General features: G+C 35.0%; 1 protein-coding gene across 6 annotated transcripts in view; it reads left to right on the top strand.

The window, feature by feature from the left end:
- The window catches only part of ITPK1 (inositol-tetrakisphosphate 1-kinase), a 328102-nt gene that overhangs the window by 259399 nt on the left and 42661 nt on the right, over nucleotides 1-26042 (top strand). For all 6 annotated transcript variants that reach the window (XM_031952304.1, XM_031952307.1, XM_031952305.1 and 3 more), the window contains 2 exons: nucleotides 23696-23794; nucleotides 24292-24332. In XM_031952304.1, coding sequence (XP_031808164.1) covers nucleotides 23696-23794; nucleotides 24292-24332 — 140 coding nt within the window. The remainder of the gene's footprint in view (nucleotides 1-23695; nucleotides 23795-24291; nucleotides 24333-26042) is intronic.

Genomic DNA, 26042 nt, shown 5'->3' with positions numbered 1-26042 from the left:
GTGAAAATGTGCAGATAGGGAATAGGGAGTAAGTTGTAGGCATAGGGAAAAGAGCAGGCCAATTGATTTGACAATGTCAAATGTATGCAGAAGAGTAATGTGTAATGAGCTTGGCAGGATAGCATAGATTTAGATGATAAAGAGTTTTAAATGACCAGTGTGTAGGAGTTGGTATTTTATTGTAGAAGCTTTGTTAACCTTTAGAGTTTTTTGAGCAGAAGAGTGACATGGTCAGACTTGCACTTTAGGTTGGTCACCTTGACATCTTTGTGGAGAATGGACCTGTTTTCCCTGGAGACAGGGAAACCAATTTCAAGTCATTGGGATAGTCCAGAGATGATTCTTTACAGGCAAAATTAAATTGGTGACTGTGAGTGGTTGGATATAGGGTGAATTATATAAAGGATATTATAGAAGTAAAATAAATTGCATTTGACTACTGACTATGTTTGTGTGAAAGGTGAAGAAAAATGAGTTTGGAAAATGTAGGGGAAATGAGTCAGAGATGAGATTGGAAACCTATATGACTTGAAAGATGATGATGATGCTCTTGACAAGTTGAGAAGTTAGGAAAAAGATTAGATTAGAAGGAGGGAAGATGATGAGTTCTGTTTTGGACATTTTGAGTTTGAAATGTCTATAAAACATTCATTGGGAAATTTCTATCAGTTTAGTGGTGATGTTGAACTTGTGTCAGGAGAGGACCAGGATTGTACAGATAGTTGATATTTGATTCCATGGGCACTGATCACCAAGAGGGATAGAAGAGAGTACAAGATAGTACTTTGGAGTATGCCCACTGACGTAGAAAAACTGAACAGTTCATGGAAACCCAGAATGGAGATGTCTCTTTAGAAGATAGGGTCTCAATAGCTTTAAAGGCTCCAAAGATGTCAAGAAGGATGAAGATTGAGAGAAGACTGTTGGAAGTGGCAATTAAGAGACCCAGTATGATCTTTGCCTTTGATGCATTCCCTCTTCACCTTTACCTGGTAGAATTCCTCTCTTCTTTCAATATTTAGCTTAAGTATTATCTTTGTAGTACTTTGTAAATGCTTTGCATTTGATAGCCTTTTATTTATTCTGAGTTTATTCTGTGTTTATTGAGATGTCATTTATTGTCTTCCTACTTTAATAAAAACCCTTTAAAACAGGGACTTTTTCAGTTTTATCTTTGTATTTTCCATAACACATAATAGGTGACTAATTAGTGCTCTTTTGTTCATTGATTGACCCAGGAAAAGATTCCCTGAACTAGTCCTTCTGTAAAATGATTATAAAAATAATTGTGCTACTTAACTCACAGTTGTGAGAAAGGGAATTTTGCAAACCTTAAAATGTTCTATCATGAGTACTATTCCCTCCTCTAGATTCCCAAATGAGCCCTGAGGCACCACGGTGGTCATTTTGGGTATTGTAATAAAAGCTTCCACTTGGAAAGGCAGAAACCTATTTCATGTATCTTTAAACTTCTCTTGCTAGCAAAATTCCATGTTTATGGAACAGTGCAAAGATTATCTTTCTATCTTGTGTACAAAGCTTCAATTAATTTTGATTCCTGCTGAGGTAGTTGGGGAAATTTACCTCCTATTGTTAAAGACCTATAAAATGTTTTCCAAAAGCAAGCAAATTCTCACTTTGAGATTCAACAAGCTAGTTTTCCAACAAATATATCTTTCATTGCCTTTCCTCTCTACTTCCTGATAGCAGTCTCTCATGGCTGCTTGCTATTTGGCATTGAAACCCCCTCACTGTAATTCGTGGCACAAAAAACTTTGGCATAGCATAAATGAGTTCCTGGAGTCATGTATGAAACTCTTTAGTTTTCACTTTTGTGGCTGAAATGACTGATTCATAGGCTTGATTAAGAAATTGAAATGACTTTCCGAGTTTGGACTATATCCCAAAGGAGACATAGATATCTGCTTAGTAAAAATTGCTTTCAGTCACACCCACACACACACACCCATTGGGATCATGGAAGGGGAGACATGGCCTTGTTGACACCTATAGTGAGCTTTTCCATCTACTCTCCCAGTTTCTCTTTTTCTAGTTTCATTTCTATTACTTCCCAGCAGGGTTCATCTCATGTAGCAAGACTGACCTGCCAAACTGTTGTACTAAAGGAAAACTCTTAATTGCGTCTGGTCTATTTTTCCTTACAATGCTCTTCTTCCTCAACCCCTTTATTACCCTGGAAATCCAGCTTTAAAAATTTTTCAAAAAATTTGCCTCGAGTAATTGTACTCTCTCCCTTGAATGTTAGTATCTTACATACTTGTAAGAATATGTACACATGCATATATACAAATATATCTAACAAGATTTAGTGGGGGAAAGTTGGCTTCAGAGCAAGGAACATCTGGGTTCAAATACTGTATCTGACACATAGTAACAGATTAGTTGGCAGTCTGTATTGATGGTTTCTTTGCTCTGAAATTTCCTTGCTCTGAAATTCCTTAACCTCATGAGTTTATAGATTGAAATCCAATAAATGAATGAATGAATATGAATATATACATGCATGAATAAATGAATGAATGGAGATGTGAGGGAGGAAGAGAGAAGTATTAAATAATCTATTAATAGATTATTAAGTGAGAAAGCCTAAAGTATTAGAGAGTTGAAAGTGACCTTAGACATTGTCTAGTATAATCCATTTTACTTCACATTTGAAGTAAATTTGATTCTAGGGGAAGTGGCTTGCCAGTCAGCTTTCATTCTCTTCCTGATATACTCTTTTTTTTTGTCCTTGCCAAATATTTAAAAAAATAATGATGTACTCAGTGAATTAAGCATATTTCTTTGAACACACATAAGGAAAAGAGAGAGAGATCTATTATCTATCTATGACAGAGAGAGAAAGTCAGTGAGTGAGTGAGTGTGAAAATCCGAGCCAGCTTTAAGCAAAACTGTGAATTTGACAAGTGGACCACCTCTAGCAATGCTTTATTGCTCATGTTAAAGCAGTTAGGTGGTAAAGTGAATAGAGTCTTATGCCTGGAGTTTAAGGTCTGGAGTCAGGAAGATTGGAATTAAAATCTGGCCCCAGACACATGCTAACTATGTGATTATGGGCAACTACCTTAATGTCCATTTGCCTCAATTTCCTTAACTATATAAAGGGCATTATAATATCTCATAAGATAAGAATCAAATTACATAATATTTGTAAAGTGCTTAGCAGAATGTCTGGCACATAGTAAGTTCTATATAAATGGTAGTTATTATCTTCCCTTCTCTATCTCAGAAAGCTAGTATTTTTCTTGCTTTCAACTCTATCCTAGAAAAAAACTGTTTTCGGTATTCTTTGAGTTACCTAGAAAGTTTGAAATTTCTCCTAGTTCCTTAATAAGAAATCAATAATTATTTGTTGGTTGGTAGCAAATAGCTTGTGTCTTTTATACTTTAGTATAAATTGTTTTCTAAGTGCTTTGATATTTTGAACTTCATCTTGAATTGTGAAACTTTAAACTTCAGGAAAAGCTCATACATTAGAAGATTGAAGATTGAAAAAGTACTTTTTTACATGGAAGATGGATGAATAGATAGGCAGAGGTTGATAGGATCCAGGTATCATTCTTCTTTTGAAATCATCTTCAACAAAGTTACTTCCAGCTCTATCATATACCAGCCCTTTCTGTGTAAATAATTGAAATTTATATAGCACTTTAAAGTCGACATGTCCACAACAGTCCATGAGGTATAACTGAAAGAGCACAGAATTTTGAGCCAGAAGACCTGGGCTAAGATCCACTTTAATGATTTGCTAGTGAGATGATCTAGGGTTTGTCACTCAGTTGCTTTTCTTCATCTGCACATGTGTTATCGTAATAGCCTTCACCAAACTCTTTATAGAGTTGTAAATACCAAATTAGGCACTAGGCAGCGTACTGAATAAAGAGCTGGATAGATTAGGCAGACCTGAATTCAAATATGGCCTCAAATACTTGCTAGATGTGTGATAAACTTAACTTCTGTTTGCCTCAAATATTGAATAGAGATAATAACCTACCTCTTTATCACCTTGGAAATCCAAGAGAGAGAACCTACCTTCCAGGATTTTTTGTTATTTTTGTTCACATGAGAATATAAGAGTTTAGTATAGTACCCAGCACATAGTATATGCTATGTAAATACTAGCTATTAGCATTAAATTTTAGTTTAATTTGTAAATTATGAATCAGGAGGCACTATAAATCCATTCTATTTCCTTACCACCACCCTCCCCCCCCAAAAAAAAAAACTACAAAAGAAATTAAAGTACAGTGTAATTGTAAAATATTCTGTAGATGTAAGGTACTGTTTTACTATCATTTTCACTGTTATTACATTAGTTGGTTTGTGTCTGGAAGATTTGAGCTCTGTCTTCTTTTTGGGTTATCCCTGATTACTTTTTCTTTGATAATGTATAAATGGCACTTAGTTAAAAGTTTGTTGGATGAAAGAATTTATTTTGCTAATGCGCCAAAGGAGAAATAACTAGGCCCTGTCTCTTCTGTAAGGCAACTCTTCCCAAGAAAGGCAACTTTCCCATATTGAAATAAATAATTTTTTTGATCCACTTCTCCTCAATCATCTACCTTGCCTCTTCCCCTACCCTGCCCCCTAGCAGCAATAACAGACAAGTTGGGGGGTGAGATGACACTACCAGGATAGAATATTGGCAAGAAAATTTAGAGAGAAGGTTTATCAACAGCATCAAAGGATGCAGAGAGGTCCAGAAAAATAAATGTTGAAAAGGGCAGTTTAACAACATAGAGAGCATTGGTGACGTAGGATAGAATATATGTTGCAAAGTGAAAACCAGCCTTTATTGGTAATTTCAGTTAATTGAAGAAGTCATATGCTAGATTGTAGAGCATTAGAACCGAAATAGAAAGTGGAAGCATCCATTGTAGATAGCTTTTTTGAAGTATTTGGTCACAGAAGGAAGAAAAGCTATGGGACAGTGAGAAGGGGGATCTGGAGGGATAGTGAATCAATTAGGAGATATCCAAGGATTGCATAGCCATAATAAAGATCCCTATGAAGTATTAAAGGAGCTACTATTTTTCTTAGTTATTATTAGTTTAAATGTTATTCTATAGCTCTTGGTTAATATTTTAATTGTAAGGGAAAGTTATGTTGCATTTGGAGCATAGGGGGAATCTGCTCGAATCCTATCTTTGTTATTTACTATTGTGAGATCTTGGGCTAATCAGTTTTCCTCTTTTTTTGTCTCATTTTTCTCATTTGTAAAATGTTGAGACTGGATAGATTATCTCTAAGATCCCATCCACTTCTTGTTCCTTTGATTCTATGAATTTTTAAAAAATGAACTTCCAGCATTGTTAAAAAAATTTTTTTTAAATTTTGTGGAGTGGTAATGAGCTTTTTCTATGGGTCCTGGGAAAGAAAGAGAGAGTTTAGATGTTGAAAAATCTAAAAACAGCTGCAATTATCACTTAATTAGCATCTCCAGCAGCAATAGTTGCTGAGTTCTTCTGTTTGGAAATTTTAGGTTCTGTCTATGGTTGTTCTCATTTCCAAGGTTGTACAGACAAAAAAGAAAATAATTCTCTAGAATCCAGGAACCTAAAAAGTGTCATTAAATAAATCAGACAGAAAGGAAATGGCATGTCTAATCACAAAAGGAAGAAGAGGTATGGTACATAGTGAGAAGGGGGATCTGGAAGGATACTGAGTCAATTAGGAGGTATCAAAGGATTACATAGCCATAATAAAGATCTCTATGAAGTATTAAAGGAGCTACTACTGCTTAATCAGGCCATAATACCTCCTGCTAAGATGTCAGGCCTGTTGTGTTTCACTGAGTTTCTACCTAGGAAATTGGCCAAAATGTAAGTCACTGATTGACATGTATACATTAATTTTTGTTTTCTGACTTCCCACCAGAAGGTTTTCCCTACTTCATATAAGTAGCCAAGTCGAAGTCATTGTGCTGCTATGTATATCATAGGAATGAAGGGTGCAGCTCCTGTTGTTGGATTTGATTGATACTGCAGCCCAGAACTAACTGCAGCAGTAGGCATATTTTACCTGTTCAATTATTTTATTTGTGGGGACTTTTCCTATTTTGGCCTAGTTTCGCTGTAGATTTGTACCATATAATTCCTATGGCCACATGCAACTCCTATGATTCCCCTAGCAAAGCAGAAGCATACTCTAGAGCTTATTTATTTTAATACTACTTTGCAGCTAGAGAGCAGTCCTTTGAGCCAAGAAAACCTGAGTTCAGTTTCTGCCTCTGATAGGTACTGACTATTATCCTGGGCAAGCCAGTTACACTTTCATTACCCTGGGCAGGTTTCAGAGGTTAGATTGTAGAGAAGGCCCAACTTGTTTTGAATGTTGACTGCCATTGTAATCACCAAGTGACTATCTGCTGCCTAACAGGTAACAATAATGATAAACATTTCTCTAGTGTTTAATAGTTTAAAAAGTAATTTCCTTAAAACAACCATCTAAGATCATCATAAGTATGATTATGTTCATGTTTTATAGATGAAGAAACACTCAGAGATTGACACTTATTTACAGGCAGAACTGGGACATGACACTAGGTTATCTTATTTCAGTTCCTGCCATTCCCTTTATGTATGGTTGTGATTAATTTTCTGCTTCTATTCCAAGTGAATTGAAAGAGTGAGTCAAAGAATAGGAACAGTTTATAAAGGAATTATAGACTTTCAATAAATGTATGGGAAAAGACTGTAGATCAGCAAGAGAGAGTTTATCTGCTATCCATCAAATTGGTAGAAAAATTATATTAAAAACTATATTATAATACTTAAATTACTCTATGATTTCAAGTTGAAAGTTTCCATCATTGATGGTCCTTTGAAGCCCATTTATATCTCTTCATCCTGTAATTCTTGTTTCTGCTTTTCCTCCTTCAATATACCCTGACAATTGGAAAAGGCCAATGGAATGCTATGGCTTTGCACCTGTCATCCCTCATCCTCTGCCCATGATCAGCCCATATTTTTCAGTCATACATTTGTTTTTGATGGTTTTTCCTCCTATCATAAATTTGCTTGATAGTGCTTTTGTTTCTCTTTTATCTTTAGTTATATCTTGCATTCTGTTCATACTCATAGTAGCCCTTTAAATAGCACCTGTATAGTATTCAACATTAATTTGTCAGATAAATTGTTACATTTGATATCTTGTTGCCATATACAGACTGGTATACTGTTGGTATTAAAAAGATGAGCTTTTCAACTTGGAACTAAGCCCAAAGGGCTATCAAACTGTGCATAATGTTTGATCCAGCACTGAATCTATCCCAAAGAGGCTGTATCCCAAAAAGATCATAAAGGAGGAAAAGGGACCCATGTGAGCAAAAATGCTTGTGGCAGCCCTTTTTAGGAATGTCAAGAAACTGGAAACTGAGTAGAAGCCCATCAGTTGGAGAATGGCTGAATAAGTTACATGATTGCTATGGGATATTATTGTTCTGTAAGAAAACGACCAACAGGATGACTTTCAGAGAGGCCTGGAGAAACTTACATGAACTGATGCTAAGTGAAGTGAGTAGAACCAGGAGATCATTATAGATGGCAACATCAATATTATATGATGATCAGTTCTGATGAACCGTGACTCTTTTCAACAATGAGATGATTCAGGCCAATTCCAATAAATTTATGATGGAAAGAACCATCTGCTCCCAGAGAGAGGACTGTGGGGACTGAGTGTGGATCACAACATAGTATTTTCACTCTTTTTGTTGTTTGCTTGCATTTTGTTTTATTATTTTTTTTCCTTTTTATTCTGATTTTTGTTGTGCAGCATGATAATTGTGGAACTATGTATAGAAGAATTGCACATGTTTAACATATATTGGATTACTTGCTCTCTAGGGGAGAGGGCAGGAGGAAAGGAAGGAGAAAAAAAATTGGAACACAAGATTTTGCAAGAGTGAATGTTGAAAATTACCTATGCATCTGTTTTGAAATTTTTTTAAAAATGAGCTTTTTCTATAGACATATGAAAAAAAATGCTCTAAATCACTATTGATTAAAGAAATGCAAATTTAAAAAACTCCTGATATCCATCTAAATAACAAAGCTAAAATAACAAAAAAAGGAAAAAGATAAAATATTGGGAGGATGTGGGAAAAGGAGAACATGTACCCTGACAACAATACTGAGGGGCAAATTTCCCAAGTTATACAAATAGATACATGTCATCAATCAATCAGTAATGATATATTAAGTGCTTACTATGTGCCAGAGTTCCATGGTTTTTGATGCAACTAAAACAATGTCATTGGCAGACATTTCTGGAAAGTCTTGCTATCCACAAAGAAACCCTCCTCTTCATCACAGTGGTACACATGTCAAGCAGAAATACATTTCTTTTCTTTTTCCTATCTCATATTTATGATTAATAGCTCATTGGTGCCAAGTTTTCTTCTTTCTTCTATAAGCTTTCTATAAGATGACTTTCCAGTCTTCCTTAACTTTAGTGTTTTCTGAATCCACTCCTAATTTATTCTTCATGTATCTTGTTTGTACGTAGTAATGTGTGTGCTTTCTTTTTTATTAGATTGCCCTCTTTATAAAAAGGAATTTTTTTTTGTTTGTGTTTTAGCTTCTCAGTATTTAATAAATGCTAATTGGGTTGATTGACTTGTTATTAATTCTGATTTCTGTCTTTGGAATATTAACATGTGCATCTAAAAGAGAAACATATACCATTTAGAACCAGTTTGGTAATCTGAGGGTTGGTCATGCCAGATTAGGTTGGTAGATAAGGAAATCTATGCTGGAGATATAATTTATCCTGATTTTAGCAAGAGGTTTGAAAATTTCTTATATAGTCTTTAAGAACACATTGAGTCTCAGGTACCAGTTAAATATCTAGGTAGAGATGTCCTGTAGATTACTGGAGTTAGGGAAGCGATTTAGAATTGTGAGTTCTCTCTGTTTTTTGTTTGTTTAACTTGTTTAATTGTTTAAACTGTAGTGAATGGCATTTCTGGGAGAAAGAGGAGATGTCAAAGGCTGGACTTTAGGGCAAGATAAATTTCTCTTTCTCTCCCTTTTTGGTGGTCCCCCCTCCCTGCACCGCTCTGCCCCCATTATAAAGTATTGGGAAGCCAGCAAAGGCAACCTGAATTAGATAAAAACAAGGTTAATTTGTGGTGTCTCTGAACAAAAGGAACAAAGGACATTCAGTTAGAAGGGATTTTAAGTACTGTCTGTGGCTTCAGAGATTTCAAGGAAGATGAGAAATAAAATATAGACTGTTTGGCAATTAGGAAGTCTTTGGTAATTTTAGAGGATAGAAATTTAATTTAATTTAATTTAATTTAGTTGGAAACAGAAGCCAGATTGCAAGGAGTTGAGGAGAAAGTGGGTTGTGAGTAGAGCCATATGTAGATAATTTTTCCAAAAAACCAGAGGGTCTTGAGAACAATGTTAAGTTGATTTCAGTTTCTCTCACAGGGTTGTGATGATCAAATTGAGTAATTTGTAAAGTTCCTAACAACACAGTACTTGGCACATCATAGATACTTATTAAAATCTTAGTCCTTTTTGTAATCAGTAGGGAATTATGGAAGGTTTTTGAGCAGGAGAGTGACATAGTCTGGTTTATGCATTAGGAAGATTATTTTATTAGCATTTAAATAATGAATTTGATTTGTAAACTGTTAAGAGAAATGAGTCCTATGATAATTATCATTTTTTAACCTCATCCAGATTGCTCTTTGACTCCTGATCCTGTAAAATATAAAAATTGCCCTACTTAAAACAGCAATGCCAAGGTCAAAAAGACAATGGCAAAAACAAGCCCCAAGTCTCTTCACTCAGGAAGCTCTTGCTTAGAATATAGCAAATACACACACACACACATACACACACACACAGTCAGAACTTGGGTCTCAGGAGGCTCAAATTGGGGGTATGACTTCTCATGGGCTAATAACTAGCTTGACTTTTGCCTGTGGCCATGGATCAATCTACATGATTTAAGCTAGCTGAGTCATTCATGTATGCCACAGGCCAATCCCAGGAATCCAGAAGATAAGCTTATTTTCAGCTTTTCTGAATGCTTTACCTTTCCCCACCACTTTTCTTAATGGCTGTTTACAAACTCCTTGCAACAAATTTGTGGTTTGTAGAATAGGAGTAGAAAGAAACTGAGAAAGGGAAAAACGTTTTCTTTAGTATCTGAAATTCCTGTATCCTTTTCTCTTTCCTACTTATTTGTGTCTGTTTGATACTCTCGCCCCATGTTGCCACTTTTTGGAGGGTGTTCCATGCTCATTTGCTCCTAGCTTCTCTCAGTTTTTGAACTAGTCTAAAGATTTCCTGACTTTTCACAAAGGTCAGTATTTTGTAGGTGCCATGAATGAATGATGAATGTATTCAATTGTCTGCAAGAAAGTTGCATTCTAATGGAGCATAACACTTATAGGATAATGGAAATAGTAACCAGGGCAAGAAAGAAGGAGACATGATGATAAAGTGGTAGAACAATTGATTCACCCATTCTTTCCAGAAACATGGTAATATTATCATTTATCCCTAGATTAAAAGGTCAAAGTGGGACTGTAAGTAAGGAAGATATCTAAGGATCCAGGAGGGTGATAGATTTATTTAGGTCAGCCTAGCAATGTTTTGAAGTCTTAAAACCTCATTAGCTGTCTTGCCCCGGGGCAGGAGATAGACACCAAAATAAAAACCTCATCTTTTAGAGAAAAGGTGTTGTGTGTAAGAAGAGGAAAAAATAGTTGGGTTTTATTTTGTTTTGAGAGAATTGGCCTGAGGGGCAGAGGAGGTGGGACAGCAGTGTTCTAGAGGAGGTGGTCCTCAGGAAGAATGGGGAAGACTCCCAGGCAAGGTTTATCAGGCCAGAAATATCTTCTCTCAAACTGTGTGTATTTTTTCACTACAGTTGTTCATGGGATTGTTGAGGACTAGATTTGGGGTACCTAAATGAAATTAGGATTTAGTTGAGGTCTACTGACAGGTTTGTGGTACAGGGAGTCAAATGGAACTCAACTGCAACCCCCCTGGATTCAGCACAAGGATACGGCCGTAAATGAGGTCTAGTAGCAACACAAATCCCCAATAAAGGCATTTATTGGCCCGAAAGCTAGACTGATAAAAGAAGTTTATTATTGGGTTTGGAAGTAAGGAGATAGATGAAAGTAGAGATAAGGAGGGCACCGGACAGAGGGTCCAGTGGACAGAAGGTCCTCATATGGCTAGCATGTTTGGGATCTCTGCAAAGAGGGGGTTCCCAGCATGGCCCTTTTATAATAGGAGATTTAGCTAGAGGGGCTTTTTGGGTGTAGCCCCAAAAGTTGGCTCAAATCCGGGTAGGGCTGGGATAGGTCCACATCTACTATTGGAATTCAAAGGGACCAGGATTTGTGAGTCAAAGGGTAATTACATTAAGGGGGTGTTGGGAGTCACAAAGAAAGGAATCTTTCCCACATTAGGATATTAATTTAATAAAATTGTTGGTGGTCTCCTACATTATATTTCATGTCCTTTTAAAAAATTTGATCCCAATTTTATTAAAAATTGATCCACTTAAATGTTTGATTCTCTCCCAGTGGAATCTCTAGTCAGAATTCTTCCCTCCCCTCTCTCCCTCTTCCCCCATCTAACTTGGAAATGAACCATTTTGTGTTTGGCAGGAAAAGGAAACACATTCTTTCACAAATATGCCAATTAGCTTTCCTTTCCTGCTGCAGCACAACTTAATCAGCAGGATACAAGAAACTTAAAACAATGAGAAAATCTTATGGGCCATTTTGGATTTCTAAAATGGCTGATTTCAAAATGTTAGAGTGTACCTGTTCATGGATTGAATAGAGCCACCTGCAGTCTTCTCAGCTGATGAAATACTATTCCCTCTTATAGCATAACTGATTAATAAGGTAATCATGACCAATCAGATACCCTAGCCACCTTCCCTGGAACATACTGTATTTGTAAGGCAAACACTGTAAGGCAGAAATCAGAACTGGCTCTAATCATTTTGCTTTTTGTGAGATAAGGAAACCTTGCATTTTATATGTTGCTAGACCAGGAAGCTTGATTGCTTTGATTTGGGATATCAACAAAGCCCTGCTCACAGTTCTGATCTTTATGGCTCTGTTTCTGTGTTTGTATAGTGAGGGATTAAACTAGATCTCTAAGAAGTCTTCAGACTAAATCCTGCTGTGCTATGATCCAAAGATATCATTTAAGAGAATATGAAGATTATGGAATTATATGATTAGAATTGGCAGGGATATTTTCAGCCATTGAGTTCAATGTCATTTTATTAAATTTTTATTATGAATTAGAAAATCATCAACCAACACATGTATGCATGCATGCATATATATGTGCACATGTATGTAGGAAACCTGGAATCTATTATATATACACCTTGGTTTTAAAAATCTGTTAAATTTAATATGGTAACATCAACGTTGCCTTGTTTTTCCGTATCCTCTTCTGAATTTCCTTCTGCTTTCTTCTGCATATTTTTCAGTATTTGTTGTCATTTTTTTTTTGTATCATTTTTACTACCTTCTATCTCTCATTCTCCTCACAATTTCCTCTTCTTATACTTTGAACTCTTCTTTTAATAACAAATAAAGAATTCACAACAAATTTGTGTTATGTTGGTTGGTGTCTGAAAAATGTGTATCTCATTATGTACCTGTGTAGTCCATCATTTCTCTGTCAAGGGAGTTAGAAGGATACTAGCTTTATCATCAGTCTTTTGGAGTTATGATTATTTATTATATTAACTAGAATTGTTAAGTTTTCCCAAGTTGTTTTCATTTATAATGCTATGGTCATTCTAGAAATAGTTCTTCTATTCATAAAAATCTCTTTAAATTCCTCTGAATTGTCCTTTTCATAATTTCTTATGGGAAAATAGTATTCTAGTACATCCATATAAACATGATTTAATTAGCCATTCACCATAATTAGCACCTATTTTGTTTCCAGTTCTTTTATAAAATAAAAAAGTGCTGCTGTAAATATTTTTGGATATATGGGTCGGTCTCTCTTTCTCTCTCTCTCTCTCTCTCTCTCTCTCTCTCTCTCTCTCTCTCTCTCTCTCTCTCTCTCTGATGTTTTTGAATTTCTAGTACTTTTAGTAGCTCTAAGTCAAAGGATTTAACATAGTTTAATGATTTTTTGAGATCTAATTCCAAATTGCTTGAAGTGATTGAATCACTTCACTAGCAGTATATTAGTATTCCTGTCCTTCCATAGTCCCTTCAACAATCGCTGTTTTTGTCTTTTTCTGCCAATCTGATGATCTGATGCCAATTCCTTATTTTTATAATAAGTAAACTTAACTCCAGAGAAGTTTAGTGACTTTCTAACATCACAAAGGTAATTAATTTGAGGAATTGGAATTTGAATCCAGCTGCAGAGTAGGGACTTCAGACTGACTTTTTAACTAGGAGGAAATTAATTTGCTTTAGATAACTTCAGAATTCTAAAGTTCTTTTAGCCTTTAAATAATCATTCTTTGGCTGTTCATATGACTTCTTGAAACATGAGTTTTTCTAACAGTCTTATGATATACCTTAGTTTACAGATTTTTGATTTACTGTGATTGAAATTTGATTTCAGTTTTCTATTGAAAAAATGAGACATCCCTATCCAGTGTCTTTCAGTATCTTCAATAGGAGAAATAGCAAAAAAAAAAAAAAAAAAAAAAAAAAAGGAGAATTAGAGCCTCATGTTGGTTTCATTAATGATTTTCCATCAGCAGATACTGTTGTTTTGTTTCAAAAGTCTTGTAGATTGAATTATAACTATTTTGGGGATCAATCCTGGGATAGTGGATGAGATCAGAAATGCCTAGGTTCACATCCCAGTCCTGACATTTATTAGCTTTATGACCAGTGGACAAAATAATTTCTCCCCCCTATTGTTAGTATCCCCAGAGTGTATAAATAGAGAATGAATGAAATATCAATCCTAGCAAACTGTGATCCTAAGACTAAGCTAGAAGGACAAGCAAGATGTCTAAACCATATTGTTTTTAAGAAGTGAGGAACTTTGTGGGAAAGGTTTGGCAGATAGATGGTTTTCCTTATTTGAACAGCAGTAGTATTGACTAATGTTCATTAGTGTTTCAATCTAAAAGTAAGGTAGGGAACTGAGGATTAGACAAGAAGAAAGCAAAGTCTGCCTCAAATGTTTCAAATTATAAAAATGCAAAATAGCTGGGAGGGATGAGTAGCAGGCAGGGTGTAAATGGGAAGGTTGGGTTAGCTTGATTATTTTCTGTTTCACAAAGGATCTGACTGTCCATTTCCCATACAACTCAGATCAGGCTGGTGAAGTTTTAAGACTTATTATTTATTTATTTTTTATGTACTTTGTAAGATGTTCCTTCATTGTGAAATGGCTTTAAAAGAAAAAAAAAAAAGTTGTATACTAGATAATAGGAAAAGATGATTACAGAAAAGAATGGGAGGACTTTTGTACATTAACACAAAGTGAAGAGAGCTGAACCTTAGCTATGCTCAACAATGAGGATAGAAATAGAAAAATAAAATAAAAACTACCTTTAGTGATCAAACCACCAGATGAAAGAGTTTGAACTTAACTCGAGGGAGGCAATCAGGAACTTTTTAAGGGTTTGGGCAAAATAATGAGGCCAAATATATATGCATAAGGGAGGACAAATGTATATTGGGTAGTCTCTGAAAAATGATTTGCAGTGGAGGGGAGACAGTGAAGTCAGAAGACCTTTGAGGTGACTTGAAATATTTCAGAGAGATGGTCATAATATTAATTATTATCATTATTAAGATGGTCTCAGTAGGCCTAAAAGTTAGAGAAGAAAGAAAATGTACTTTTACCCTGCCTCCTTTTAAGTCACCATTTGTGTGGAATGTTGCATATATTGTTCTTCACAGTTTATATGTTGGTTAGTTTTGATCAACTGTTCTTTTCCTTTCTCTTTAAAATCTTTATTATAAAATATGGCTCATTGGGGATATTTGGAAATAGGATAAGTGATATTTGGACTGAAAGTGATGTAAAATCAAAAGGTTTCATTAAAAAGAAGGTAGTAAATGTTAAATATCTTTGTCTCTGATCAAAATGAGTCTTAAAAAAATGATGAGATTTTGCTGAGGTAGAATTAATGGCTCTTGCTAATTGATTGGTTGAGTGATATCCCAGTGGTTTGGTGATGGAGCAAGCCGCTCACCCAGAGGGATAAGGGCTGAGGGTGGGGCAGGTGTAGCATGTTTTACCTTTGTGGTGGTTGTTGGTTTGCTTGCTTTTTTTTTTTTTTTCCCCTTATTTTTTCCCTTTTGATCTGATTTTTCTTGCACAGCGTGATAAATGTGGAAATACATTTAGAAGAATTGTATGTTTAATCTACGTTGGATTACATGCTATCTAGTGAAAGGGGGAAGCAGGGAGAAAAACTTGGAACACAAAATTTTGCCAAGTGATTTTGAAAACTATCTTTGCATGTATTTGGAAAAATAAAGAGCTATTTTTTAAAAAAAGAAATTGGAAAATTAAAAAAAAAAATAAGGTTCCCATTAGGGAAAAAAAGTGATGCCTAAATTAACTGATCAGAGTAAAATATTTATGTTTCTTCTATTTTGTGTCACTAAGATACCTAGTAAATTCTTTGATGGTGTTGCTTTTTGCTGAGGCAATTGGATAGATGTTATTATTTGGGGAGTTTAGAGCAAGTTGTCCCCTTTAATATACTTTCATGTTCTTTCTCACTTAAGCCCACTTCCAAAGTCATGGTATGTGGATGTCCCTGAGTTCTTGGAAGCTCTTTCAGAGGAACTCAAGCTTTAGTAGGATTTGCTACCAAGATGGAAGTATTTTGAATATGGATCCAACACTAAGTTATATTTGGTATGAGAGCCAACCTAGCTAAGTTCAGAGAACTCCTTCATTGACAAGGTAGCCTACCTGTAACTAGTTTTGAGATGTAACAACTCAAAAATGCTATCCACTAATGCTTTCAACCAAGAAGCATTTATTAAACAATCACCCAGGTGATTAAGCACCTACTCTATAGGCTCTAGGGAAACAAATAAAAGAAGGGGGCATTATTCCTTCTTTATGATACACCATCTTTTACTTTTTTTTTTGCATTGGTTGTCCCCCCATATCTGAAATTATGTAAAATCTTCTTTTCCATTAAGAAATAACTCAGGTTTTATCATTTTTTCATGGATATGCCAATTAGCTGAGCTTCCAGAGCCTTTCCTGATTCCCTCAATTGCTAATGCCCTCTCTCCTTAATTACTATATGTGTGTGTGTGTATGTATGTATATGTATGTATGTTTACATATATACACATATATTTGTATTTATTTGCTTCTTATGTATGCGGTACATATTTTTATGTGTATTGTTATCTCCTTCATTAAAATTTGTTGCATGTCCATCAGAACAGAAAACAGAAGTTAGGACCAAGTACTGTGTAAGTCACTGGAGATAGAAAGACAAAAGTGAAAAGTCACCCCTTTTTTAATTTATAATTTTTTCCAATTACATATAAAAATAACTTGAAGAAAAAAATTTTTTTTTAAATTTTGAGTTCCTGAGTGTGGACCACAACATAGTATTCTTGCTCGCTCTATTGTTTGCTTATCAGTATTTTTTCCCTTCCTTCTTGATCCAATTTTTCTTGTATAGCAAGATAACTGTATAAATATATATACACACATATATTGGATTTAACATATTTAACATGTATTGGACTACGTGCCATCTAGGGAAGGGAGTGGGGGAAAGGAGGGGATAACTTGGAACAGAAGGCTTTGCAAGGGTCAATGTTGAAAAATTACCCATGCATATGTTTTGTAAATAAAAAGCTTTAATAAAAATAAAATAAAATTTGAGTTACAAATTTTCTCTCTCCTTCCCCACACTCCTTGTTGAGAAGGCAAAGCATTTTAATATAGATCATGTGCAGTCATGCAAAACATTTTTTTTATTAGCTGTGTTGTGGAAGAAAATACAGACCCTGCTCCCCCCCCCCAAAAAAAAAGTTTAGAAAATATGTGTTGATCTGCATTCAGACATTTAATCACTTCTTTCTTTGGAGGTGGACAAAATCTCTACTCTTGAAGAGTTTACAATCTAGCTAGAGAAGATAAATGTTTATTTGTAGTGATGGATACAATATGGATAACAAGAGAAAGAAGATTTGGCATCTGCAAATTGTTTTTAAAAAAAAGTACTTATACCTAGATATTGTGGAATCTTGAAATATTGTAACACTTCTATCTGGCTTAAGTATAGCCATTTAAAAAAGTTGTTACAAATGACATTGTCTTCTTGCTAGTATCTAAGTATATTTTATGGACAGAAAAGAGTTAATATAAAGACTCTTGTCTCTCATACACACATACGTATCCCTGATATACACATACAAACATAACATATAAAAACTCGTATTATACATTCATACATATAAACAGTTTTATAAAAGTATATGGCTGTTTTAAAATTTCTATGTAACGTTTGAAAACCATTTTTGGTTCACTTGGATGTTTCAGAGTATTCATGCTGTCAGTAATATAACCATTTGATCTGTGTAAATTTAATCTATCATCAGCATTTGGTGGTAGTAGCTACTCAAAGACCAAACTTTTTTTCTGAAAAGAATCATAGTCTTAGAGCTGGAAAATATTTTCCAGGCTATCAAATCCAAGTTTTTCATTGAGACCCAGAAAGTTTAAGTAATTTGCCCAAGATCACTAGTTGAGCCCAAGGTTCATAATGACTCTATGACAACACTTCATCAGTCTTTCCAGTATACCATATCCCAACTTGAAATTTGGCACAACACACTAAGTACTACCCAACAAAAGCCTGGCAGATATCTTTTTAAAATGGTTAAAAAAAAAAATCTAAAATGGTATCACTCATAGTCATAAGTTTACTTCTTGATTATTTTGATTTTTTTTCTTTTAAAATGGAGTCAGAGTTAAAAATCTTTTGGAGTTTCAGTCCCACCTTTTCCTGTACATGGTCTAATAGCAAAACATTGTATCCTATTACCCAATGGAATAGAGATGTTTCCTGCCCTAAATAAACCATCTAACCCCTGAGAACTAGGCATTATTTGAAAGCCCAGGAAAGAAGAATTAAATCCTAGTTTTTTTATAAAGCAGCAACTAAAAACAGAAGAGGGCTGTGACTTCTATAGTACATTTTAGTGCCAAATGTTGAGCCCTTCCAGAATATCTATTGTTAACTCTGTGAGAAATTTCGCCTTGTTATTGAATGTTGTGATAGGGTAGCATCCAAAAGCAATCTTAAGTTTCCCAAATTTCAGAGAGACAGTTTAATCTGGAGGGAGTCTTAGAGTAGGAGTTGAGGTCCAAGAAGACTGGTACTGTAGTAACTCTATTTGCAACCTTTTCTACTCAAGAATAAACTCTATCTTCTTATCTGCCTCATTCTCACCTTGTCTCTTTTTTAATAGAGGAAGAAACCAACCAATATGAACTATTTTAATTCTTCCCCCCAATTTCTCAAAATGTTATTGTATACCTTTACCCATTCTTTACTATTTTCTTCTCCTCCCTATTTCCCTTCTTTCTGAGAGAGAAAAATGCCCCTTATTTCATCATTCATACAGCCTTTGCCCACCTTCAGTTGGACTTTTTTTTAACCCCTTATTTCCTTCCTCTTATGACTTCACTTTGGCTGACTTCCTTTGGCTCTTCTTATAAAATATTCATAAGTTTTCCATTGGTGGTGTTCTGTTCAAACCTCTTTTCTCCTTGTGCCTTAACTTCCAAGTTTGTTACTTCCTCAGCTTCCTCACCATCTACTTGTTTAATTGCTTCCTTCCTGGCACCCTCTTTTGAGTTTCTTAAAATATAAATATTTAATAATAATTATAATAATATTTAATATCTACTTAACAATGTTGTGAGGAATGTATTATATGAATGTAAGTTATAATTAATAGTAATACTTCTAGTAGTACTATTGCGCAGTCTTCGTTTAATTTTCATCTGTTTTATTTGTGTAATACTATGTGTAAAAATACTATGTGTATGTGTAAAAGCTATCTCCTCTTCTTAATTCCTCCTGCCACTATCCTAATTCAGAACTTTGTTGTTTCTCACCAAGATTGTTTTTTTATAAATTCTTAATTCATCTTCCCATCTTTCCACGTCTGGCATTCCTTCCTGATTCTTCCTGTCCATACTATTGAAGTTTTCTAAAGAGAACTTGCTTTTGATTATATTGCATTCTTTCTGGCATCCTGCCCTCCTTCCTCTCTTCCCCCAAAAAAGAAGAAAAAAGAAAAACCCAACACAACCAACATGCTTCAGTGAGTCCCCCATTGACCACTATCTTTTCCCTAAAATTTCTCTTGATCCTCCTGAGTGGACGAGAACTCTTCTCTGTTAATATCTTTCATAGCACTAATGTCATTCTGTTTTGAATTATACAAACAATATCCCAAAAGTCTTAGTGAAGTTTTAAGCTTGAACTGGATTAGAACTTTTGAGATACTTTATAATTATTATTATAATTTTAAAATTAGATATTATTATAATTATGTTCTCCTTGATGACAGGCATAACACATTTTTTATCATAGTGTGTTGGACTAATCATTTGAGAATTCTCTGTTGAGTTAAAAGAATAAAATAGAATAAGTTCCCTAATCTCTCACTTCTCCTTAGAGTAAAATGACCAAATAATCTTTTTCTTGGAAATAGCAGCTTGCAGTATTTTTTCCTTGAAATTGTAGTTCTGGAGTTTTGCAACAATGTTCCTTGGGGTTTTCCTTGCAGGATCTCTTTCCAAAAGTAATAGATGGATTCTTTCAATCAGTATTTCCCTCTCTGTTTCTAGAATATTGGTAGTTTTCCTTAATAGTACTTACCAATTAGTAATAGAATTTCTGAGGGGTTTTGTTCAGACTAGCTCTCTGCCAAATCTTCCTGTTCTCCATCTTTTCTTCCCCAAAGTAGTTCTGGAGTTTTGCTACTTACTTTTTATTTTTTTCTCCTGAGACTTTCTAATTCCTCCCTCAGAAATGTTTTCCTCTTTTCACATCTTATCCTTTCTTGTCAAAAAAAAGGGGGGGGGAAAGTTACTTTTTATCTAGAATTTCCCAACATCAGATGCTCTCCTTTTTGGCCCAGTAATTTTTGGTTGCCACCTATTTTTTCATTGGACTTTGCCTGTCCCTTACATTTCTAGACTCTTCTTTTGTGAGCATCAGCAACATTGACTAAGCTCAGCGTGATATTGATTTATAGAAAAAGCAAAAAAAAAAAAAATGCATTGACATAATGAATGTTGACATCTGGCAAGAACATCTTTAGGGAATTGCTAATTGCTCAAAGATAATATTGGTAACATATAGAATATATGACTCAGATTTTCACAATGTGAAAATGTTGGTAATATAGACTGGCAACTAAGATTCTTCTACTGTTTCCCCTTGGTTTTTGTTGCTGTTTTTTATTTTTATATTTTTTCCTTTCCAAGTATACTTTTCACCTTCACTCATGCACTTACCTATTGAACTTTGCATTTTAACAGAAAAATAATTGAGTGAAAATAACTTCACAGACAGCATATGAAGTATTCTCTTTCCCACTTTTCTCCAGCAAAGGAAAGAAATGCATTTACTCCTCTGTTCTTTGGAGCCAAGATTGTTTAATGCAGTTACAAAATATTTGGCTTCAAATTAGTGTTCTTTCCATTTACATTATTGTAGTCTACATGTGTTGTTTTCCTGGTACTGATAATTCATTCTACATCAATTTATACAAGACTTATTCTTCTGAATTCGTCCTATTCATTATTTCTTAAGGCATAACAATATTCCATTATATTAATATACTATACTTTGCTCCCATAAAAAGTACTGTTATGTACATTTTGGTATTTATGAAAGGTTTTTTTTCTGACTAAACTCATTGAGGCTTATGTCCCAATGTAGGATTCTTTAATCAAAGGCTATAAACAGATGTCTTTTCCATCTAATTTCAAATTGTTTTCTAGAATGGTTATACTAATGCACAGTTCCCACCAATATGATATTATTATGTCTGTCTTCTCACACTCCTCTACAGCATTTCCTGCATATGTATGTGTGATATGTGTGTATACATGCATGCAGGCTGGATGTGAGATTAAAAACTTTACATTTTTCTTATTGTTATTGATTTGGAATTATTATTTACTTGTCTATTGATAATTTAAAAATATTTTTGAAACTACACCTATCTTTTGACCATTTATCTTTGGCTCTGGGTTTTATATATTTTGTTAATTCTCTGTATGTCTTGGAAAATAGAGTTGAAAATATGTAATTATTTATTATTATTATTGTTGAGGCAGTTGGTGTTAAGTGACTTGCTTAGGGTCACATAGCTAGGATATGTTAAGTGTCTGAGCCCATATTTGAACTCCGGTGCTCTTGGCTTCGGGGCTGGTGTTCTATCCACTGCACCACCTAGCTGTCCCTGAAAATATGTAATTCAACTACTATTCTGATATGAACGTTTTCTAATTCTAGTTAAATCAACTTTTTTTTAAATACGAAAGCTTTTTAGTTTTATGCATCTGAAATTATTTTCTCTTCTGTGATCATTTCTATTCCTTGTTTAAGAATTTTTAACTATAGTTGTGAAAAATAATTTTTCAAATCTGATAAATTTTTTTATGACTGAGCCTTTTGCATTTAGTCATATATTCATTTGATACTTATTGTTATTTATGGTTTTTGATACTAGTTTAAATCTTTTTCTTGACAAATCGCTTTCCAGTTGACCTACAATTTCTTCAGTATATAGGATATTACTGAATTCAGTTGTTGCTGATTTTTTTTCATACCTTATCTATTCCAGATGAGATTCTGATGACAAATATCAACTATATTTATCAAATGTAGAATGCTAATAAATATTTCTCTCAGCATATGGATCCAGCTCATATTTGTGTGAATGTTCCTTTGCCCCATTCCTTTTTCATGAGTTTTTTTTTTTTTCCCAGTTTTTTGTAATTCACCAGTCTTGGTTGGAAGAAACTTGATTTACGTGTCCCTTAAAGAGTGAGACTCTTGGGAGTACAATGAAGACCATGGGCAATGTTATAATTAGAGAATTCAGTTCATTTCCATAACCATTTATTAAGCACTTGCTATGTGCCAGGAGCTGTACTAAGCTCTGGAGATGCAAAAAGAGGCCAAAGACAGTTCCTGCCCTCAAAAGACCTCACAGTCTAATAGGGGAGAAACTTAATACATAAACAAATACAAAAACCTACATACAAGATAAATAGAAAATCTTTAATAGAGGGAAGGCACTAGAATAAAGAAGGGTTGAGAAGGTTTTCCTTAGGAGATAGGATTTTAGTTGGCACTTAAAGGAAAACAGGGAATTCAGGAGAAGGATACGTAATCTATCCTTGGTAAATGTAATCACAGCAAAAACAGTAAGTCCCCAAATGCTTTTTATCTCCACAGTTGTAGCCTTAAATACTACTGAATTATAAGTAAAGAATGAGTCTTTTAACTTCTTAAGGTAAATTGGACTAGGAACTAAGCAAAAATTTTTATATTTTTAAATACAATAAAATATTATTTTAAAATAAAAAACTATTTTTACTTAGCTTGTTGGCCTTACAGAAAGAGGTAGTAATTGAATGTGGCCTCTCTACCCCTGTACTGGATCATCTCTAAGGTTCTTTCTACGTCTGATCTACTGTGAAGGAACTGAAGAACTTCAGCATTCAGTTTTACAAGTGGTGCCAAGAGGCAGCAGAAATGTAGGCAGAAGTTCTGAGCTTCCCTGGAGCCAATGTTGCACTTGTCAAAAAATCCCAAAATTTAAAAGTCACTTTGAGACTGCTAGCCAGAAATAAAAATGATAAGCAAACATCAGGGGTCTTTTCTAGATGCTAGGTTTCTCAATGATGTGTCATATTGAACTTCTAATATACCTTTTTAAGGAAAACAGGTGCTGGCAACTTAAATCAGATTTCCTTCAGATAGTAAAGAGAGTGTTGGTCAGTCTTTTAAAGTTATGCCCAACTCTTTGTGATCCCCTTTGGGATTTCCTTGGCAGAGATACTTGAGTGGTTGCCATTTTCTTCAGCTCATTTTATGAGGAAATTGAGGCAATTAGGATTAAATGACCTGCCCAAGGTCACATAGCTAATAAGTGTCTGAGGGCAGATTTGAACTCAGGAAGATGAGTCTTTCTGAGTCCAGGCTAGATACTTTATTCCCTGTGCCACCTAATTGCAAGAATCTTTTGGATCTGAGAATTCTTTGCCCTTAAGATTTCCAGAGGCTATGGATTTACCATAATCCTGCCATTAGAGATCAAAATCTTGGTTATATAACAAGCTTGAAGCAGCAAAATGAAATTCTATGTTATGTCTTAGCTGTTGGATAAGACATAGTAGAAGAGGTGACATTATAATTAGGTAGGACTTTATATTTGACAATTTTTAAAGAACCACTTAAATTTTGTGTCCATACCTTTTGCTTATTAGTGCTTTGCACACAGTAGACAATAAATGAATGAATGAGTGACATAATGAAATTTCTAATCCAAGCACAAGTCAGGAAACCAGTATAATCACATTTGTTTTCAAATGAAGCAAGGCCACTTAGAGGGAAAAAAATGTCCAGATCAGCCTGTTAAATTTTTCTGTTTTCTTTTGTCTTGTAGATGAAAGGATCTGTTCCCCACCCTTCATGGAGCTCACTAGCTTATGTGGAGAAGATACCATGCAGCTTCTGGAGAAGAATGGACTGGCTTTCCCATTCAGTATGTAAATCTACTTTGCAAGGTCCCAGAAGTATGCATATTGCATCTCATTCTTTTTTCAGAAGTGCTGCCAGGAGTCTCCTGGTCTGGGCTAATGATGCCATGTTAGGTGGAATAACATTGCTATCTTGGGAGTAACCATTAATAATATGATGGCATTGGTGGCACTGAGATCATTCTAAAAAGGAGCAGAGATCTGATATCTTTTAGTGTAGCATTCATATGCTACAGTAAGTAGCATTAAGTAATTTGTGAGGAGCTCAGTTTTTATTGTTAATATTCTATATATAGAATTCTTAAACAGTATTGTAAGTTTCTAAGTATCTCTCCCATTGGATGTTAGAAATATTTGCCATGTTAGCTGGCATTATAAATTCTCCTGGTCAGTAGACAGTATGTCTCTTGGGAAATCTGGTCATTTTAGTCACCTGATAAGATTAGTCACCTTTTATAATAATTTCATTCATTCCTTTTTTGTTTCTTCCCCTTGTTGATAGTTTGCAAAACCAGAGTGGCCCATGGAACCAACTCTCATGAGGTGAGTGAAAGACTGTGTGTGTGTGTGTGTGTGTGTGTGTGTGTGTGTGTGTGTGTGTATGTGTGTGTGTGTGTACATTCTCTTTCCCTTTTTCTCTCCCTCACCCTTTCCTTTTCCCACCTGAAATTTCATTTACTTCCTAATTCTTCCAGTGCTCCTTATCTTCTAAGATTCCACTAAGAATCTGCCTCCTGTAGCTCTTCCCTCTTAGCTCTCCTTTCTCCTAAGTCCTCAAACACTCCCAAGTTTATACTCCATTACCTACTACTTGAGGTACAGATAAATGAGAGTGTATTTACATATATGGTAGGTATATAATATATACTATACATACCAATATTGGAGGCTTATTGTCATTATAGTCTTGGGTTCAATTATTTGTACACTGGTATCTGGGATGTAGGCCTTCCAACACCTACTGTAGGGGGTACCAACTTGAGAAATCGCAACTTATTATGTCAGCCTCAAAGCCTTATCCTGAAGTTATGTTCAGTAGAGAGATAGAGGAAAATGACAATTCCTTTTCTTTGCTCTTTTTAGTTTTCCCTGTTATTCATTCTACAAATTCATTTTGAAAATATTTTGTTTCAAAAACTGTGCTGGGCCCTAAGGGGGATATCCTCAAAGTTTAAGGTTAAGTTTAAGTCCCTGCCTCACAAAATTGAGAATCTTATTGAAGAAGCAAGACTGACAGACAAGAGACAGTTTTAGAACAGCAGAAGACAGACTCTATCTGGATGGGCAAAGGAAAGAGGAGGAACAATTGGTTTGCAGTGGTTGGCAAATCTTGGACTCGGTAAGATCTTGGATCAACTTCCTACTTCTTAGCTTTTTGGAGAGCTCACTCTAACTCTTGGTGCCTCAGGAAACTCTCAAATGTATAGAATTAAAAAAGCAGGTGCTGATTTATATTAGCCAAAGGAGTATCCTCTTTGGCTGTCCCCTTTCTCAGTGAAATCATGGATCTGATACAAAACACACACACACACACACACACACACACACACACACACACACACACTCTTTCACTCACTTCACCTCTCTTCCTGTTATCTAATTCTATGTTTGCCAAACAGTCGATAGAGTATCTATAGTATATATTATTCACTAACCATATGTGTGCATGCACACACAGCCATATACACTCTCACATATTGGCATCTCAAGTACTAGGTAGTGGAATATGAATTTAGGAAAAAGGCTTCTTATAGGAGGCAGACCCTGAGTGGAGATTTAGAGGATAAGAAGCATTTGAGGAGTTTGGAAGATAATGAGAAAATATTCCAAATTGGTAATCTTTTGAATTTTAACAGGAAAGGATCTTAAGAGATCACTTGGTTCAGTCTTCCAGGTTAAGAAACTTGAGACCCTGAGGAACAGAGGGCCCAAGGCTACATGGCTAGCAGAGTCTGGACTCGAACCCAGATCCTGAGATTGTAGACTCAGTACTCTTCTCACTGCCCCATATAGGACAGCATAAGCAAAGGCATGAGGAAGGAGTTTTTTTGGGAGATGTGGAAAATATAAACTTGAAAGTGTCATGACTTAGATATACGTAGTTTGCAGGAAGAAAAGTCTTTTGATTCTCCACAGTAGCAAGATTAATATTTGGACAGCCACCCCCAATTCACTTTGTGTAGCTTTCATAAGAAGCCCCAGTGGCTCAGGGAACATCTTCCAGCCCTAATAATACCAGGCACTTGTCACCAA

The sequence above is a fragment of the Sarcophilus harrisii genome, chromosome 2 (assembly GCF_902635505.1).
Source record: "Sarcophilus harrisii chromosome 2, mSarHar1.11, whole genome shotgun sequence".
In the NCBI taxonomy this organism is placed as follows: Eukaryota; Metazoa; Chordata; class Mammalia; order Dasyuromorphia; family Dasyuridae; genus Sarcophilus; species Sarcophilus harrisii.
This window is presented reverse-complemented; position numbering and strand designations above follow the sequence as displayed.